Source organism: Bos indicus x Bos taurus, chromosome 4, assembly GCF_003369695.1.
Source record: "Bos indicus x Bos taurus breed Angus x Brahman F1 hybrid chromosome 4, Bos_hybrid_MaternalHap_v2.0, whole genome shotgun sequence".
NCBI lineage: Eukaryota > Metazoa > Chordata > Mammalia > Artiodactyla > Bovidae > Bos > Bos indicus x Bos taurus.
The window spans coordinates 109,783,277-109,801,217 of NC_040079.1; the positions used below are offsets into that span (position 1 = coordinate 109,783,277).

At 43.4% G+C, this 17,941-nt stretch overlaps 1 protein-coding gene across 6 annotated transcripts in view; it reads left to right on the forward strand.

The window, feature by feature from the left end:
- The window catches only part of CDK6 (cyclin dependent kinase 6), a 260,499-nt gene that overhangs the window by 230,508 nt on the left and 12,050 nt on the right, over window positions 1-17,941 (forward strand). For 5 of the 6 annotated variants that reach the window (XM_027540176.1, XM_027540178.1, XM_027540179.1 and 2 more), the window contains exons 6-7: window positions 8,450-8,500; window positions 8,611-10,467. In XM_027540176.1, the coding sequence (XP_027395977.1) occupies window positions 8,450-8,500; window positions 8,611-9,043 (484 nt within the window). In that variant the 3' untranslated portion in view covers window positions 9,044-10,467. Of the gene's footprint in view, window positions 1-8,449; window positions 8,501-8,610; window positions 10,468-13,435; window positions 13,572-17,941 lie in introns of those variants that run through there. The other variant, XM_027540181.1, reaches the window with a different exon arrangement.

Here is a 17,941-nt window from a genome sequence, read left to right on the forward strand (position 1 = left end):
AGGCAGGTTCTTTACCACTAGCACCACTTGGAAGCCCATGTTAAGGCTTAACCTCTCACAAATTTAAGAAAGCCTTAGAGAAATCCTTGGTTTAAAAAAAAAACCCAAGGTCTACATTTATTTTGGCACAACGGTGATTTTATGGAAAGGAAAATGACTGCTATGGTTTGAAATAAATGCAATTTGCCATTGTATTTTGTAGTAATCTCCCTTTGGTTGGGAAAAAGAGAAAAAAATGTATATGTATAAATGAAAATGTATGCCTTACATAGAATTTATTTTATCAGCATTAACTATTATCAAGTATAATGATGAAGAAAGATATTCAAATACTCAGAAATCATGTAAAATCCTCTTTTATAAAAACATAGCCATGTTCAGTTTCAGATGTTTTCCTCCAGATATTACGTGTCTTGTCAAATAAGTTGGCTTCAAACGGTAGCATGGGCAAAGTCCTTCTGGAAGTTTATCTGGGAATTCAAAATAGAAGGAGGCTCAGGGGCATGAGAAACAGAAGGAGAGTTTATGCAATAGACCGTAAAAGTTCCAAAGACTGTGGAGAAAATCTTTTGGAGAAAAAGGAGGCTCATAAACGAGAGGAAGAGAAAAGGGATGTAGGCATAAAATTGGAAATGGATTCATAAAACTTAGATTGAACAAAGGTCCTTAAATAACATTTCCACTGTTCCCCAACCACTTGGTTAAACTACTGAAAAGTATTATGACTAGCAATCCCACTACTGGTCAGATACCCAAAGCAAACCCTACTTCAAAAACATACATGTACCCCAGTGTTCACAGGAGCACTCTTTACATTAGCCAAGACACAGAAGCAACCTAACTGTCCATCGACATAGAAATGGATAAAGAAGAGGTGGTACATATATACAATGGAATATTACTCAGCCATTAAAAGGAACTGTAGGTTTTTATATAGTAAAAAGCGTAAAAGTTACCTTAAGTAATGTTCTGTATAATAAAAGGATTTTTTAACATGTTAATCCAGTAAAGCAACTGCACTCTTTATTTTTGGACTTTTTTGGTAATAATAATCTTTCTATTTCATTAATTAACCTCCCACCCCAAAATATGTAAATGGGAATTCTTTTTTAAAATATAAAGACAGGCTTCAGATTTCCTACCTTCAACAGAATATCTCTGTTGATAACTATGTTTTTAAGTAATTAGTCCAAAATAATTCATATGTCACCTGAGAGTCTTATGTCCAAAATCGGACAAAATAGGATAGCTTTGTGGGTCTCTCCCTGCTCCCACAGTGATTTTTTTTTAATGTATGACTATCTTAAAAAAAAACTATTTATCTAATTTACTTATATAGCTGTGCTGGGTCTTAAGTTGTAACATTCGAACTCTTAGTTGTGGCATATGGGATCTAGTTCCCTAAGCAGGGATCAAGCCCAGTCCCCTGCATTGGGAGAGTGGAGCCTTAGCCACTGGGCCACCAGGGAAGTCCCCGTATGATTTCATCTTTGATGAGGCTCTGTCTCATGAATATAAGAGAGCGTTCCTTTTCCATTTTCATTCTTCAAGGGGAGCCTCCATAAGTACACCCTGGGATTTCCACAAGAGGCAGTGGGAAGAAGCAGCGTTTAAAATTCCTGTGGCCCTCCTCAGGTTGTCTCTATCTGCCCACCTCTATCTTAGTCTCAGTCTTCCAGTCTTCCTGTGTCTTTTATTCTCCCCTGTCTTGCTCCTTCAACCCTTTACTTCCTTCCCACTTAACTCTAGTTTATGGTAATAAAGAACCAACCAGTCTGACTCATACATGTGTGTGTGTTAGCAACTGTTCAAGGCAGTAATCACTAAACCAAAGATTATGATCAAAGATTATGTTCATATTTGTCCACCTAAAATATGCCATAAATTATATGAATTGAAGCCTATTTATCTCAGCTAATCTGAAGGAGGAAGAAATATTCAAAATAATCTCTATGAAAATATCAGTCCTGTATGTTTCTTCAGTTCGTGGTGCATGCATACTGAATACGGCTAACACTTACCAAAGAGCCGTATTTAAAGATAGAATAAGGTCCTTGTTAGTCACTCAGTCACATCTGACTCCTTGAGAACCCATGAACTGAAGCCCACCAGGCTTCTCTGTCCATGGGTTTATCCAGGCAGGAATACTGGAGTGTGTTGCCATTCCCTTCTCCAGGGGATCTTCTCGACCCAAGGATTGAACCTGGGTCTCCTGCATTGCAGACGGATTCTTTACCATCTGAGCCACCAGGGAAACACCAGGGAAAGTCCTTAGGGAGATCTTATTCTCACATCTCCATACGCCACTGTAGCACAGCCAGGAGTTCATCATGATGAAAAGTTTCATCTCTCCTCTAAACCCATTGTCCTTCTCCATGATCCTGATGTACGTAGCATCCTTTATCATAAAACCAGCTCATACAGACTATTCCAAATTTTCAGCCAAAAACTGAATAGGTGATTTTAAGAATTTGATCACATGACCAACCTCTTGGCCAGCTGAGAGTACCAGTTCCAGTTAGGCCTAATGCCCCTTCTCTTGTCTTGTGACTATTTCTTTGCATATGAAGATCCATAGATCCGATTTATAGAAGCTAAATTGCCAGCAGTCAGAGTCAGTTGCTCCGTATAACTCAAGCCAACCCACATCTGCTGCAAAGACAAGTTAATAGACCTCCGAATCGCACACCAAGACTTCCTAAGATGGCAAGGGCAATTTGAGTTCTACACCGTTTTGTAGCCCCTGAGTTTCTAGTATGCCCTGTTTAGCCTGTTTTTCTGAGTACTCACAGAAGATTGGTTATGATCCAGCCCTTCTGCTTGCTACCCTCATTAAAGGAAGCCAAAGTGATGAGCCAGTCCTAACGCAACAATGCAGGGCACTTTTCACTTCATGGGCCAAGTCCAACCAATAGAGATAAGACTACAAGTTCTTACAATATGGTAGACGACCTGCCTTGAAAGTCCTCTGTTAAAACACGTAGCAAATGTAAGATAAGATAGAGCGAGCTCAAGTACATAGTGGAACCAGCAAAAAAAAAAAAAAAAAAAAGTTAGAATATTGCCAAGGGACAAAAACAAGAGGCGAGCTAAGAACCAAAACAGTAAGGACAAGAGCCACTACCGTTACAGCCGAGCTTCAGGCTGAGGTCTCGGAACCCACCTCTACGAAGCAGACGTTCTTACGCCTTTGCCTGGAAACATCCGTTCAAGTTAATCTGCTTTGTTTGTTTCCCAATAGCTATGCCAACATACTTATTTTAAACTGCTCCATAATCCTCACAAGTAATCTCACTCATGCTTGTGGGTACCAGTCTTTTTCATGAAGGGTGAGGGGCTTGGCCTGTTGACATAGCAACTTAACCAGCTCAGCAGATTAGACTGATGCTCCCGGTGCCTCTGAGCTTGCTGACCTGGCACCCTCACCTCTCCAGCCATCTCAGATACTTGCTTAACAAGGAGGGGACTTTTGTTCCTGTTCCCAAACCTAGTGCCAGCCATACTTAGCTTTATATATTTATACTTTTAATATTAAGGAAATAGGTGAGTGTGAAAAGAAAGAGACCTGTTGATTCTGTGTGACTTGAGTTCTGTGCTTTCCAGAGAATTAAAAGATGATGTATCCACGAAGATGTGTGAGCTAAACAGCTATAAAAGATTGGGCTATAGGAAGAATTTAAAGATCTAGAAGGGCCATCAATCAGTACGTTTTTATGAAGAGGATAGAAAGCCTTGATCTGGTGAATTGCTTTGTTCCTTGTTCAGGTAGAGCAAGAATTTAAAGGTAGTTGGACGCTTGCAAAGCAATGTAAGAATCCCATAGACAGACTTCCCTGGTAGTCTAGTGGTTAAGAATCCACCTGCCAACGCAGGGGACATGGGTTCAATCCCTGGTCCAGGACGATTCCACATGCCAAGGGGCAACTAAACCTTCACGCCACAAGTACTGCATGAGTCCACGTGCCCTAGAGCCCAAGCTCCGCAACAAGAGAAGCCCGCACAGTGAGAAGCCCCCAGCTACTGCGTGAGTCCACGTGCCCTAGAGCCCGAGCTCCACAAGAGAAGCCCCCACAGTGAGAAGCCCTAGCACTGCAAGTAGAGAAAGCCAATGTGCAGCAGCGAAGACCCAAAACAGCCATTAATAAACAAACAAATAATCTTTTATAAAAACTCATAGGCACTCACTTACAAGACATCAGGTTCTCTACAAAGTGCTCGTCAGGGGCCCCTGAGCTGCTTCACCCCAGAGGCTCAGCTAAAGTGACTGTCTGTGATTGCAGAGAACATAAGTAACCAAAATCAAAATATTACAACGTAGTAATGAAGCATCCGGGCTTTGGGGCAGAGCAGACCTGGTTTAAAATTTTAAGTCTGCAATTTGTTATAAGTGCTTAGGTAAGTCATGAAACTTCTCCAGTCCTCAGTTTCCTCATCAGAAAATAGGGATGATAGTAATACTGTCTTGCTCCTAAAGTTTTTGTGAGAATTAAATGAGATGATGTTAGGGCAGCCCGTGGCACTATGTCAGATACGACACCAGTACTGTATAAATCATAGCTGTTAAGAGTCCATTATTGAGCTTTTCAGAAACTTTCACTTCTCACCTTGCTATCTTTTAAGACCTCTCTGGATGTCTTTTAGAACCCAACCCATAACTTCTTTAATGTTTATTTATTTGGCAGTGCCAGGTCTTAGTTGCAGTTTTTAGTTGTGGGAAGCAAACTCTTTGTTGCGTCGTGTGAGATCTAATTCCCTAACTAGGGATCGAACCCAGGCCGACTGCCCTGGGAGCATGGCATCTCAATCACTGGGCGACCAGGGAATCCCGCCAACTCCAAAATTCTTTACTAATTTGGCTGCATTAGTGGTGTCTGTGTTAGTTCGCTAGGGTTGCTGCAACAAAATGCTGAAGACTTGCATGGCTTCGACGACAGAAGTTTGTTTTCTGACAGTTCTGGAGGCTGAAAGCCCAGGATCAAGGTGTCAGACAGTTGGGTTTCTCTGCGAGCGCTCTCCTTGGCTCACCTTCTGCTGTGTGCTCATGTTATCACTTCTCTGTGGGCACGTGTGCCTCTGGATTCCTCATCTCAGAAGGACTCCACTCAGGCCGGATTGGAGCCCATCTTTGTGACCTCATTTGAACTTACCTATCACTTTAAATTGGACTTCCCTGGTGGCTCAGATGGTGAAGAATCCGCCTGCAGTGCAGGAGACCCGGGTTCAATGCCTGGGTCAGGAAGATCCCCTAGAGAAGGAATGGCAACCTACTGCAGTATTCTTACCTGGAAAGCTCCATGGACAGAGGAGCTTGGCAGGCCACTGTCCATGGGGTCACAAAGAGTCAGACACAACTGAGTGACACTTTAAAGACTATACCTAAATACAGTCTCATTCTGAGGCACTGGGGTTGAGCTTCACCATGAATTGGGGGTCGGAGGGGAGCGAACACTATCTAACCCATGACGTCACAAATAAATTATCTTCCACTGCATTTGAAAATAACCATTTTTGAGAATTCCCTAGTGCCCAGTGTTTAGGACTCCACATGTCCACAGAAGGGGCCACCGGTTTGATCCCTGGTCTGGGAATTAAGATCCCGCAAGTTGTGGTGTGGCTAAAAATAAAACAAATGAAAAGAATGATTTTCAAGAAAAATGGCCTGGATGGAAAAGATGGTTGAGGAATTTTAAGGTGTCTTCTAGCTACTAAACTGCAGTGAGTTTGCAGGGGTCTCCATATATAGCTTATATAGCAAGTTAATTTATTGTCTGTAAAAATATTTAAGAGGTCCAGTTTAAGGCCTTATAATTGATATGTAATATTTTTAAAAGATCTCTGATAATAGGCAGCACGTATTTTTAAAAACACATGGCTGTTGAAAAATACCTTTTGGTGTCGTTCATTGAATCAGGAGTTAGGGAACTTTTATGTGTGTACCATGGGATATGTAAAATAAGATATGTATTAACTGGACACCGGTTCAGGTAAAGCGCTAGGTCAAAGGTTAGGGGACAAACCTAGAAAACTCCCTGCTCTCTGCTTAAGAAAGTGCCAGAAATGTCCCCAAGTGAGTTCACTTGTCCCCAGGTAAGTTGTCAGTTAAATGCTCGGTGTAGATAATAAGGCTTGCGTGTTCACGATTGCCTCTGAAGCCCAGAGTTAGGATTTTGAACTTGTCATAGTTAGCTGTCATAAAACTGGGAGAAAGGGATGTGGTATGATCAGAAAAAACAGCCCCATAGGTAGCTCACTGCAGCATTCCAGACAAGTGGAAGGAGAGAGACCCATGAAGAAGTACTGTGATAGCAGAGTGATATTAAGGAAAGGCGCTCCACCAGAAAACTAACTTACAGTTACCAAAGGGAAAAGTGAGGAGGAAGGGATACATCAGGAGTATGCGTTTAGCAGATACAAGCGACTATACATAAAAGAGATGTGGACCTACTGTATACCACAGGGAACTATAGTCAATGTCTTGTAATAACCTATAATGGAAAATAATTTTAAAATATGTTTATATATTTTTATATGAGCTTCCCCAGTTGCTCAGCGAGAAAGAACCCACCTGCACACTGTTTACAATAGCTAGGACGTGGAAGCAACCTAGATGTCCATCGGCAGACAAATGGATAAGGATGTTGTGGTACATATACACAATGGAATATCACTCAGCTATAAAAAAGAACGTATTTGAGTCAATTCTAATGAGGTGGATGAAACTGGAGCCTATTAAACTGAGTGAAGTAAGTCAGAAAAAGAAACACCAATACAGTATATTAATGCATATATATGGAATTTAGGAAAACAGTAACATCGATCCTATATGCAAGACAGCAAAAGAGACACAGATGTAAAGAACAGACTTTTGGACTCTGTGGGAGAAGGCAAGGGTGGGATGATTTGAGAGAATAGCATTGAAACGTGTATATTACCATATGTGAAATAGATGACCAGTGCAAGTTTGATCCATGAAGCAGGGCACTCAAAGCCGGTGCTCTGGGACAACCCAGAGGGATGGAGTAGGGAAGGGAAGTGGGAGAGGGGTTCAGGATGGGGGGACACATGTGCACCCAAGTGTGATTCATATCGGTGTATGGCAAAAACACCACAATGTTGTCAAGAAGTTATCCTCCAATTAAATAAATGAAATTTAAAAAAAGAATCTGCCTGCAATGCAGGAGACCCGGGTTCAATCCGTGGGTTGGGAAGATCCCCTGGAGAAGGAAATGGCAACCCACTCCAGTATTTTTACTTGGAGAATCCTATGGACAGAGGAGCCTGGAGGGCTACAGTCCTTGGGGTCACAGAAGGTCAGGCATGACTGAAGCGACTGAGCATGCACACATGCACACATATATACGTTCATACATGTATATATATATAGAGAGAGAGAGTTGGAAAATTTTGCTGTATGCTTGAAACTAATATTATAAATCAACTATACTTCAGTTCGGAGAAGGCAATGGCACCCCACTCCAGTACTCTTGCCTGGAAAATCCCATGGATGGAGGAACCTGGTAGGCTGCAGTCCATGGGGTCTCGAATAGTCGGATACGACTGAGCGACTTCACTTTCACTTTTCACTTTCATGCACTGGAGAAGGAAATGGCAACCCACTCCAGTGTTCTTGCCTGGAGAATCCCAGGGACAGGGGAGCCTGGTGGGCTACCGCCTATGGGGTCACACAGAGTCGGACACGACTGAAGCGACTTAGCAGCACCAACAGCAGCATACTTCAGTTACAGAAAAAGGAAGGGTGCTCTGAGAAGGATCTGACCCAAATAATTTCAAAGAATTCCACATACCTCTGCTTTGAGACTAAGATAGTGATGGGTTCCATCCGATCCCAAAGTTAGACAGGACTTTGAAGCCAGGGCCTGTATATGATGGTGGCAGTGTTGTTACAGTGACTAAGACTAGGATACTCAGGATGGGCTTCCCTGGTGGCCCAGTGGTTAAGAATCCACCTGCCAAGCCAGGGGATATGCATTCAATCCCTAGTCCGGGAAGCTCCCACATGCCACAGAGCAGCTAAGCCTGTGCACTGCAGCTGCGGAGCCCACGTGCTGCAAGTACTGAAGCCCCCTCAGCCTAGAGCCCGTGCTCCGCAACAAGAGAAGCCTGAGCACCGCAACTAGAGAGTGGCCCTTGCTCACCGCAGCTAGAGAAAGCCCACACGCATTAACAAAGACCCAGCACAACCAAAACTAAAAATAAACAAGTAAAAAATTAAAAAGAGAAAAGGATACCCAGCATGGGAGTGAGGCACCACCGGATATTCCGGAGCAATCCTTACCGTAAGGAGAATGCAAGAAAAACCTTCATTTACGAAAGGTTACTTATTCCCCACCCAAAGAATATGTTGATTTCTGTTAAATAATCATCAGGACAAACTGGACTGAAATGTAACTGGAGAAATTTCCTTGTTTAATGTGTGTCTTTCTTTCAGGCCGCTTTTTCGTGGAAGTTCAGATGTCGACCAACTAGGAAAAATCTTGGAGTAAGTAGTACCTGTGATTTTACATCCGTGTCTGTAGCATTAGAACATTTACGTTGACCTTCCTCTGACGTTCATATAACACGTTTATCTCTTGTCTCTCCTACCCCAAGCTGCTGCTGCAGACAGTGTTACTATTTGTGTGGTGAGTGGGGATGTGGTAGACGTGCCGTTTCGTGCAGAGCCCGTCACGACGTGTGGCCTGACTGCTCTGCCCTGGAAGCCTGTGTGTTGCTCGTGTGGCTCCTTTGGCAGCTCCCCTTTGCTTGGCTGAGCTCCCGTTCTTTAGTTCTGTTGTGTTGTCTGCTTGGGGTCTTTTCAGATGCTTCCACCATCAGAGGGCGGGGTGCTCAGTGGCCTGGTAACCCATCCTTATTCACTGGGCTTCATGTCCCCGTTGAACATCCTGTAATCAGCCAGGTTGGCTTTGCATTGTTTGGTTTTGTGTTCCTGGGCAAAGGATGGTCTGCTACTCAATTGACTTCTCTTTGGAACACTGAAAAAGGAAATGAGAATCCTAGGTTCCATCCCTCTGTCTGTGGCTAAAGAGCTATGCAGCCTTGAGAAGGTCACTCCGAACACTGTGTAGAGGACTCACCTGGTGCCCCGTGTCACATAATAAGCGCTTGTAAGAATGCCAGCTCTTCCTGTAATTCATCATTAGTTGCTTCATCTTTTTGTTCTTCGCCTGAGAAGTGACTTAGAGGTCCTTCCTTGTGCTCGAATTCCTTGGTTCCAGTCGTCTGTGACGTAGCTCCTTGAAGATTTTCAGAGTGCGTGAAGTGTTTGCGTGTTTGTGCATGTGAGGCTGTGGATGCTTCTGTGTGTCCAGAATGTGAAGAAGAGGCTTTTCTTCTCACAGAGCATGCAATAGGGCATCCTTTGCCAAGCTCCATCAGGATTGGAGTGGCAAGAAAAGAAATGGGAGTTCTAGAGCCAAAAATGGTACATTGGTCTGTACCATTTGATAGGAATCCCCATGATTATTATGATATTCAGGCTGTAAAACTGATGAAAAGTCCCCCTAAAGAAAAACATTATATTTTAACATTGTCTTCTCATGCATAGCTGCTGAAGACAGTTGGGATAAAACGGGAACCTGAGTTTGTTCTTTTGGCGACTAGAAGCAGCTGCAGCAGGCTTCTGTGAGCGCCAACATCACTGCTGAGTGTCAGACCCAGTGGCTTTCAGGCCTGAAAAACACATGTGCACCTTTTACTGTCTGGGGGCTTCCCAGGTCTAGGACAGGTGCCACAGTGACTGCTCCTGCCGCTGCTACTGTCCACTGGGTCGGAGGGACCAGCTCAGGACCAAACTTGCACGTGACTCTGCTTCTGGATGTCCGCTTCTCCGGTCATTCAGGGATGAACTCCCATCTGTTCTTGCCTGTCCCTGTTGAGTATGTTTTGTGTGCATGTGATCGTGAAGAGGGAACCGTGAGAGTCAGGCCTACCCGTGACCCTCTTGTTAAAAGCAAGAACACTCTTGACTGAAGCCAGCTTGCCAGACACCGAAGTCCTTCACCTGCTTTTCCTAGCTGACCCCATTTGGGTGTTCTGCCTGCCTCCAGCGCCCTTCTTACTGCTGGTGCCCCGAGTGCTTGAAGCCCATGAGATGGACCAGAAGGAACCTCTGACAAACACACTTGACTTGCTTCCAAGGGAAGCCAGTTCCACTTCTGGCCAGGGCCTGAGATCTAGGTTGTCCGCAGAAAAGAAGCCGTGACGCGCGATACGTTTTGTGCCTTTAGGTTTTCCTTCTTGACTTCTGGCCTTGTGTCGGGTCATGCTGTTCAGTTTCCTCCGAAGGCTTTCTTCACTTTGGCGTAGAGAAAGGGCAGTGCTGCACCCTAGCGGCCCTTGGAAGCACTTGAAAAGTCATTTCTGTCCCAGCCGTTCATGCCATTTATAGGTTTTGTGGGCTTGCCTGGTGGCTCAGCCGGTAAAGGATCCACCTGCAATGAGGGAGACCTGGGTTTGATCCCTGGGTTGGAAAGATCCCCTGGAGAAGGGAAAGGCTCCTCACTCCAGTATTCTGGCCTGGAGAGTTCCATGGGCTGTATAGTCCATGGGGTCGCAAGGAGTTGGGACCAACTGAGTGACTTTCACTTTTGCAGGTTACAACCTGCTCTGTCAGTCTTTCCAATACAAATGTCAACTTTTAAGCCTTATATTCAGCTTGATCCAAATACTGAAAGCCCTTTTGAATGGACCTCTTAGAATTTCACAACACTCATGTATGGACCATAAAAGTTCATAATAGATATTAAAGTGAATATATTTGAAAGGGAAGCCATATTCACATTCTCTTAAGGGGGAAAACCTTTCTGTGTTTAGGAAGATTTATACTTTCAAAGGACAGCAAGTACTTTGAAAGTGAAACTGAGTGCTTTTAATCTGTGACATTCTAGAGCATTTTTAAGAGCAGAGTCATAGTAAAATGGAAATAAAATACTGAATTTGGAGTAAGTTCTATCCAGCCTCTGGGCTGAACTCTTCTCTGTGTGGCTTTAACCATTCATTTTATTCCCCATCTTAAGTTTCCCCGCCTATATAATGAAAATAATAATATATCTAAACTATATGTCTCAGGAGGTGGTAGATTTTAAAACACTTTTAAAAGTTATTTATATACATGTAGGGACACTGTTTTTCTGAGAACTTTTGGCATTCAGCTGCCAACATTGCCAGATTTAACTCGACATAAATATATTCAAAACTGCACATAAAAAAAGATTTTCAATTTGTACTAAGAGTTGTTAGAATTGATTTCTAGGTAACTGGTAACAGTACACAAAAATATTGATATAAAAATGGCCAAAAAGCCAAAAATGAAAGAAAGGCAATGTTTTAAAGTCATTTAGTAAACATTCTTCTGTTCTTCCTCTGCCTGTCCCATTCTATCCAAACACACACACATTTTTTAAAAATAATTAATGGTAACGTTCTCGCTGTCTTCTTTTTATTCTTATTCTGGATCTTGCTATTAAATTTGTTTGTTGCTCAAGTTGTCATTTCCCTTCATCTGTTTCAGTAACTGTGTGAGTCTCTCTCTCTGCCTCAGTAACCTGGCTCTCCCTGCATGTCTGACACGGGTGGGGTAACAGTGACTTTCACCAGGCACCCTGTGGCAGGCGTCTGCTCTTCCCAGGCGAGACCTGTGGCCTGGGCTCTGTCAAGGTAAGAGAAGGGGAACAAAGTCCTGCAGAAATCTTGTGGAATTTACCACTACCTGTTCCTACATCCTGGAGACCCATTCAGGAGAACTCCCCAACCACACCACCACCCCGGCCTCTCAGGCCCAGCAAGTACTGGCCAAGAAGACTATAATGCAGGGCAGCGCCATTTCTAACTGTAGTCAGAAAGTTTGCTCAGTATTTCAATAGCCATATATTCTGTCCACTAAATTCTAATTTTTCTTGTGGTTGTTGTTTAGTCGCTAAGTTGTATCCGACTCTTTGTGACCCCGTGGACTATAGCCCACCAGGCTCCTCTGTCCATGAGATTTCCCAGGGAAGAATACTGGAGCAGGTTGCCATTTCTTTCTCCAGGGGATCTTCCCAACCCAGGGATTGAATTGCATCTCTTGCGTCTCCTGCCATTGGCAGGCAGATTCTTTACCACTGCACCAACCAGGGTTCAGAATTAATCAGAGTCTATATGAGATATAAGTTCTTGCTTCCCCTGAATTTCCTTGTTCAACCCTACTTACTACCTGTATATAAGTTGTAAGGAACATCTATATAATGTATAAGTTGTATAAGGCCACAGACCTACTAATAGTTCTGAAGAACCTTAAGTCACACACCCATAGAACTCATCAGTTGGTATTTTCAGTGTGTTGGTGACGCATTGCCTGCACATTTTAGATTAATAATGTTATTTCCCTCTTATGATACTAATGGGTAGTGCATTGATATTGATATGCATTGATACGCAGTACATTGATATTGATGTTGACAGATCCTGTGGGCCAGGCACTGTGCTGTGCATTTTACAGAAATCATTGCTGATCCTTAACACCACAGATTATTACCCTTGTCATATAAATAAAGACTCACTGAGACTCACAGAAGTTAAATAATTTGTTCTTACCTACCGATAAGGCAAGTTCAGGATGTGAACCCAGTTCTGCCTGTTTCCAAAGCTTGTGCTGCTTTTACATTGCTCAGTTCTTTCTCTGCATCTCTGATCCTAGGATGAGTCTCAGAGGAGACAGAAGATAACAGGGTTTTTAAACAATGGATTGTTTGCTCACTTTGCAATACCAAAAAGTAATTCTATAAAATATGTAAATAAGTTAAATTTGTAATATGTAAATATGTAATATGTAATAAATAAGTTAAATTTGATATTAAATGATAAAATAGTGTTTGTGTTACACAGAACTAACATACCTTTTAGCCTCATTTGGGAGGTCTGACTCTAATCTATGTAATTTCTGTTTGGGGACTCATTCTTTAACCCAAAATGCAACCAGGTTTACGTGTCAACACATCATGTTAGATGAGCATCCTAAAAGTGTGTCAACACAGGAGTGTTTGATCAGGACACAAAAAGCCGTCTGGGGCATAAGGGAAAACATGATGCGTCCATGCGGGTCTCCTTTGAGTATTTAGATCCTGGTCCGGCAGTGTTTCAGGGCTTATTGGTAAGTTTCCATTTCTGCGTGATCTCTTACATCTCACAGCTGCTGCCAGAGTGATTGCGTCTCTCTCTCCCCAGTGGCCTTTATAATTCTCCTGTGAGATTGCCCTCCCCCCAGGGTCACCATACTGCACTAGCACAGAGAAGAGCCCTGCCGGTCACACAAGTGGGGGACTCCTGGGCTCTGTGTTCCCCGGGCCCCTCCCTTAGGCTTCACCTCCTTCTGGAATTGGTAGAAAAATCGCTTCAGCACAGTAGCTCATGCTTCCATTCACCTGTGGTTCTTTTGTAGCGTAATTGGACTCCCGGGAGAAGAGGACTGGCCTAGAGATGTTGCCCTACCCAGGCTGGCTTTTCACTCAAAATCCCCTCAACCAATTGAGAAGTTTGTAACAGACATTGATGAACAAGGCAAAGACCTGCTTCTGGTAAGTTCACACGATGCAGAGCTGGTCTTCTCTGCGCTCATGAATAGAACTCGTCAGCTAATATTTTTAGTGTGCTGGTGATGCATTGCCTACCCATTTTAGATTAATGACGTTACTTCCCTCTTTTGATGATAATGGGTAATGCATTGATATTGATACACGTTGATATTGCATTGATACGCAATGAATTGTTACTGCTATTGAGAAGTCCTGTGTCCACACTGGGCGCTGGCCACAGCATCAGTTCAGCCTCACATGCCGCAGCCTCACAGGACAGAGCTGAAATCTCTCTGCAGCTTTCATTTCCACCCCCATGGCAGCTAGTGACTTTGGATTCTGCAGTGTCTTCAGGTCCTATAGAAAGGGAAAGAGTCTGATTCACACCCTTTCATTCTGCCATTTTTTAATGTTCTTTTGAATGCAGCCTTAGAATCCTCTGGATTCGTCTAAACATATGCTTCAGTAGAAGTAAATATTATGTTTCCTTGTTTACACTTTCCTGCTACTTTAAGCAGCTTGTTTGGCATTCTAAATGTGTCTTTTCTTAAAACAGGCACATCTTTAGGAAGATGTTTTTCCAAAGGAACCAAATAGCAAGACTCCTTCCAGTTACTGATTTATTTAAGAAGTATTGAACGTGCCCTGCCATATAAAATACCTCACCAAAAACAAAGGTCTATGCCCTGTTTGAGACTCAAACTCATGTACTTGGCTTTGTACATAATTCCCTGTACTTGGAGACCAGGGCAATGTACCCCCTGGACTACTCCTGCTGTCTGGAACCCAATGAGTAGTAATGAGTGTATTCTTTACCAGCCAAATGAACAACCTTTGATATCTAGCCAAGAAAGTGCTCCTAGACTCAGAGGAGCCAGTGCTCCCATTCTGTCAGCGTATTACAAATTTTAGATACAGACCTAAGAGTCTATAAGTCCGAGGAGAAATGTTATGCTTCAGCTCTCTATGGACACAGCCATTGACTGGCCCGTTTGCAGAACCATGGATTTTTCCCAGTGAAAGCCCTAACTCCATCTTCACCTCATGGTGGCTCATTTGATGGTTAGGCAAAAGTTCCCTCCACTGCCCTATTCCCTCCCTGCTGTTTGTAAGACACTCACTGAGGACCTGGCCCGCATCCTTTGAGATAGGTTAATTAGAGAGAACATTCACCTAGACAAGGGCTCACTGTATACCGCATACATACCCAGTGGTTTACATGCTATCGAGGAAATTTCTTCCTTGATTTCTCTTACATTTCACAGCTCATTTGGTGGGGAGGGGGGGTGTGATTCTAATCTTACGTAATTATTGTTTGGGGAATCGTTCTTTAACCCAGAATGCAACCAAGCATGTATTTGCATTACCTTAAGAAAAGGAGATTTGATGGATCGCTTCTGGTGGCTGCAGATGGAGAGCCATCCAGAGTATGTCACTGTTCTGTGCATCGCCTTCTCTTACCAATTCTGCTTTTCCCTGCCCTTCACTCCACCTCGTTGCTTCTTTTCAGTCCTGCTGTCTGTTCCCCTGAACATCAGCTGGTCCCTTGACTACCAGAACTCACTAATTCACGGATCCTTTCCTCTCCAGTCCCTCTGCGAGCAATTTTCCTGCCTCTGTTTCCTCCATCGGATTCTTACAGAGAGGAATCTGGCTGGCACACCTCACCCTTTTGCTGCCAAACCATGGTATGGGTTGGTACCTAAGGCCAAGCTGCACTCCTAGCCCAATCAGCTATGCTGGGAGAGGGTGAGGACTACCTGATATAAAATACAGCCACCATAGGCTTTCCTTTTCAGCAGGAACTTTGAATGAAATGTTTCTCTTAGTAGAGGGTTCTGGGTAGAGAGTCACAATGATGAACAACTTTAAAGTAACCCACTGTTTCAGCTACTGGAACATCCAAAGACAGCCCCAAAGATTTCCTGGCCCCAACATCAGTAGGAATCACCAAGAAGAACTTAAAATTTAAAGATAACAGACAATCCCGTGTGTTCATTCAAGGTCCCCTGATAGCGGTGGTGGCTTTCAAAGTCAGACTACACGTGCTAATCTGAAGAAGTAGCAGGAGATGAAAAAGGAGCAAAGAAACCTACCAAAGAGAGAAGGAAGTCGGTAGATAAGGAGTGGCAGCAGAGATTAGAAGAGCAGAGGAGAGGAATAAAAAGCAGAGCTCAGACTCCCCTGGTGGTCCAGTGGTTAAGAATCCGGCCATCAATTCAGGGGGACGCAGGTTCGATCCCTAGTCTGGAAAGATCCCTCAAGCCACAGAGCAACTAAGCCCGTGTGCCACGACTACGGAAGCCTGCATGCCTTAGGGCCCATGCTGCACAACAGGAGAGGTCACCGCAATGAGAAGCCTGTGCACTGCAGCTGGAGAACGCCCGCGTGCGGCAGCAAAGACCCAGCACAGCCAGCAATAGATTTTTAAAAATTTAAAAAGCAGAGCCAGTAACATCGTGACCAGTTGAGGGTTAAGCGTGAAGCATAATATGCACAGATATTCAGGGAAAGGACAGTCCAATACCTTAAACCTCAGAACTATCTAAAAGCCCTCACCGTTTCATCTTAGAGGGACAGAGCCAGAACTGTAAAGCTGAGAAAGCAGCCCATTCAGTACGAGAGAGGCCCCTGCCACCCTCAGAGTACTGTTCCTCTATTGAAAATGTTTTACTGAGGAGGGCAAGGGAAAGGAAAATTGTTGACAATTAACATGTTAAAGTTTAACGCTTTTCCATTTCTATCTGAAAAGAAGTCGACTTTATACAATGCTTCAGTCATATGTGTATGGATATATACATCAACATTTGTAAATACTCTTATGTAAATCTATAAGGAAAGTAGTCTGCAGTAACAAGACAGTTCAGGGGGAGAATTATTTTTAGCAACCCAAACCTATATATCTTTACAAGTTTTGTCCCGTTCATCGTGATTAACTTTGGAGGCTGGGTACGTCCTCCAGACATGATGCTCTTGTAGAAAAGAAGTTTTGGAGTTCTTGCTATCTAACTGCTTTCAGAGCCTGAGGTAGTACTTTTTTTTTTTTTTTTCTTTTGATACTTGTATTCGTCTGCTTCTGCTGCGTAACAAACAACCAAAATAAATATCTCACTAGCAATCAGCAGTCAGCCTTTGTCTCTTGCTCGTGGGTCTGCACACTGGCAGAGACAGCTCTGTGAATCATCTGAAACAACTCTTCTTCAGCCAGTGGGTCAAGTGCTGGTCTTCCCCACGTGTCGCATTCTGGGACCCAGACCAAAGGGACTTTGGCTCCCTGGGGCGTGTTTTTCTCATCATAGGAGGAAGGTGGGTCCTCCCAGAAGGGCAAGCAGAAACATACAATGCCCCTAACGGCCTAGGTAGGCTTGGCAAAGGTACCCTGCTATTTCTGTCCGTGTTCCATTCACTGATGAAAATTACACGGCCAAGGCCAACTTTAATAGAACAAACACTCCCCCAATGGAGGCAGAGAAGGAAAGAAAGGAAATTTGTGTTGGAAAATGATCCAGATCCACTGTAGTAGTCAAGTAGCAATTCCAAAAGCTCGTTTTAAGTCAATTATTTGGCAAGCAAATTATGTTTTTTTGCAGAAACAACACTATTACGCAAGAGTTTGAAATTAATTCTCAAAATAGCCAGTTGCTCTGTTGAAGTAGAGCAATAACAAGACTCAAGCACTTTTTCTAACAATATTTCTGTAGGACAAAGTGTGTTACAACCTCCAGCTTGAGATTCTCACACACAGGCCCCGCTGTAGGCTAAGGATTTCTCCTCTCTGCCACGCTCCCAGCTCTAAGCCATCAGTGTCGTGTGGGAACAGGGCTTCCTCCCAGATGATCCTCTAGGGATGTCTCTATCTTGGACATATTTCCACAACTTTTTTTTTCCTTCTTTCCTATGTCCTGGGAATTAAACTAGCAACTTCCTTTTCTAGTGCCACTACGTAATTTTCTCCTTCTTGGACTCTGGGAAGAGAGAACTCCGGCTCAAGAATTTTGCCCCTGCTTTCCTGTCCTTTGAGAATTCAGCCCTTGTAAAGCTTTTCTCAAGATGTTTATTGCTATTAGAGACAGTAGAACAAGCTCCTTCCTCTGCTTGTTGTTTGGACCTAATTTTCAGAAGACAGGTTGGCATCCATGGACTGGTAGGGAGCTCAGGATAAATAAGATTTTGGGGGACCCAAAAATTCGCTTGACGTTAAGTGTAGAATTTTCTGTTTGTACTTTTCTAGGTCAGTTGTATTCAGCAGAGTTTTAGGAGTCGCTAATCCAATCAGGACTGTGAAAGACTCAAGGGCTCAGATTAAATGGAAGAGGTCTACATAATTGTGATGATGTTAAAGCTAGATTACATACAGCAGGGGTCCCCAGCCT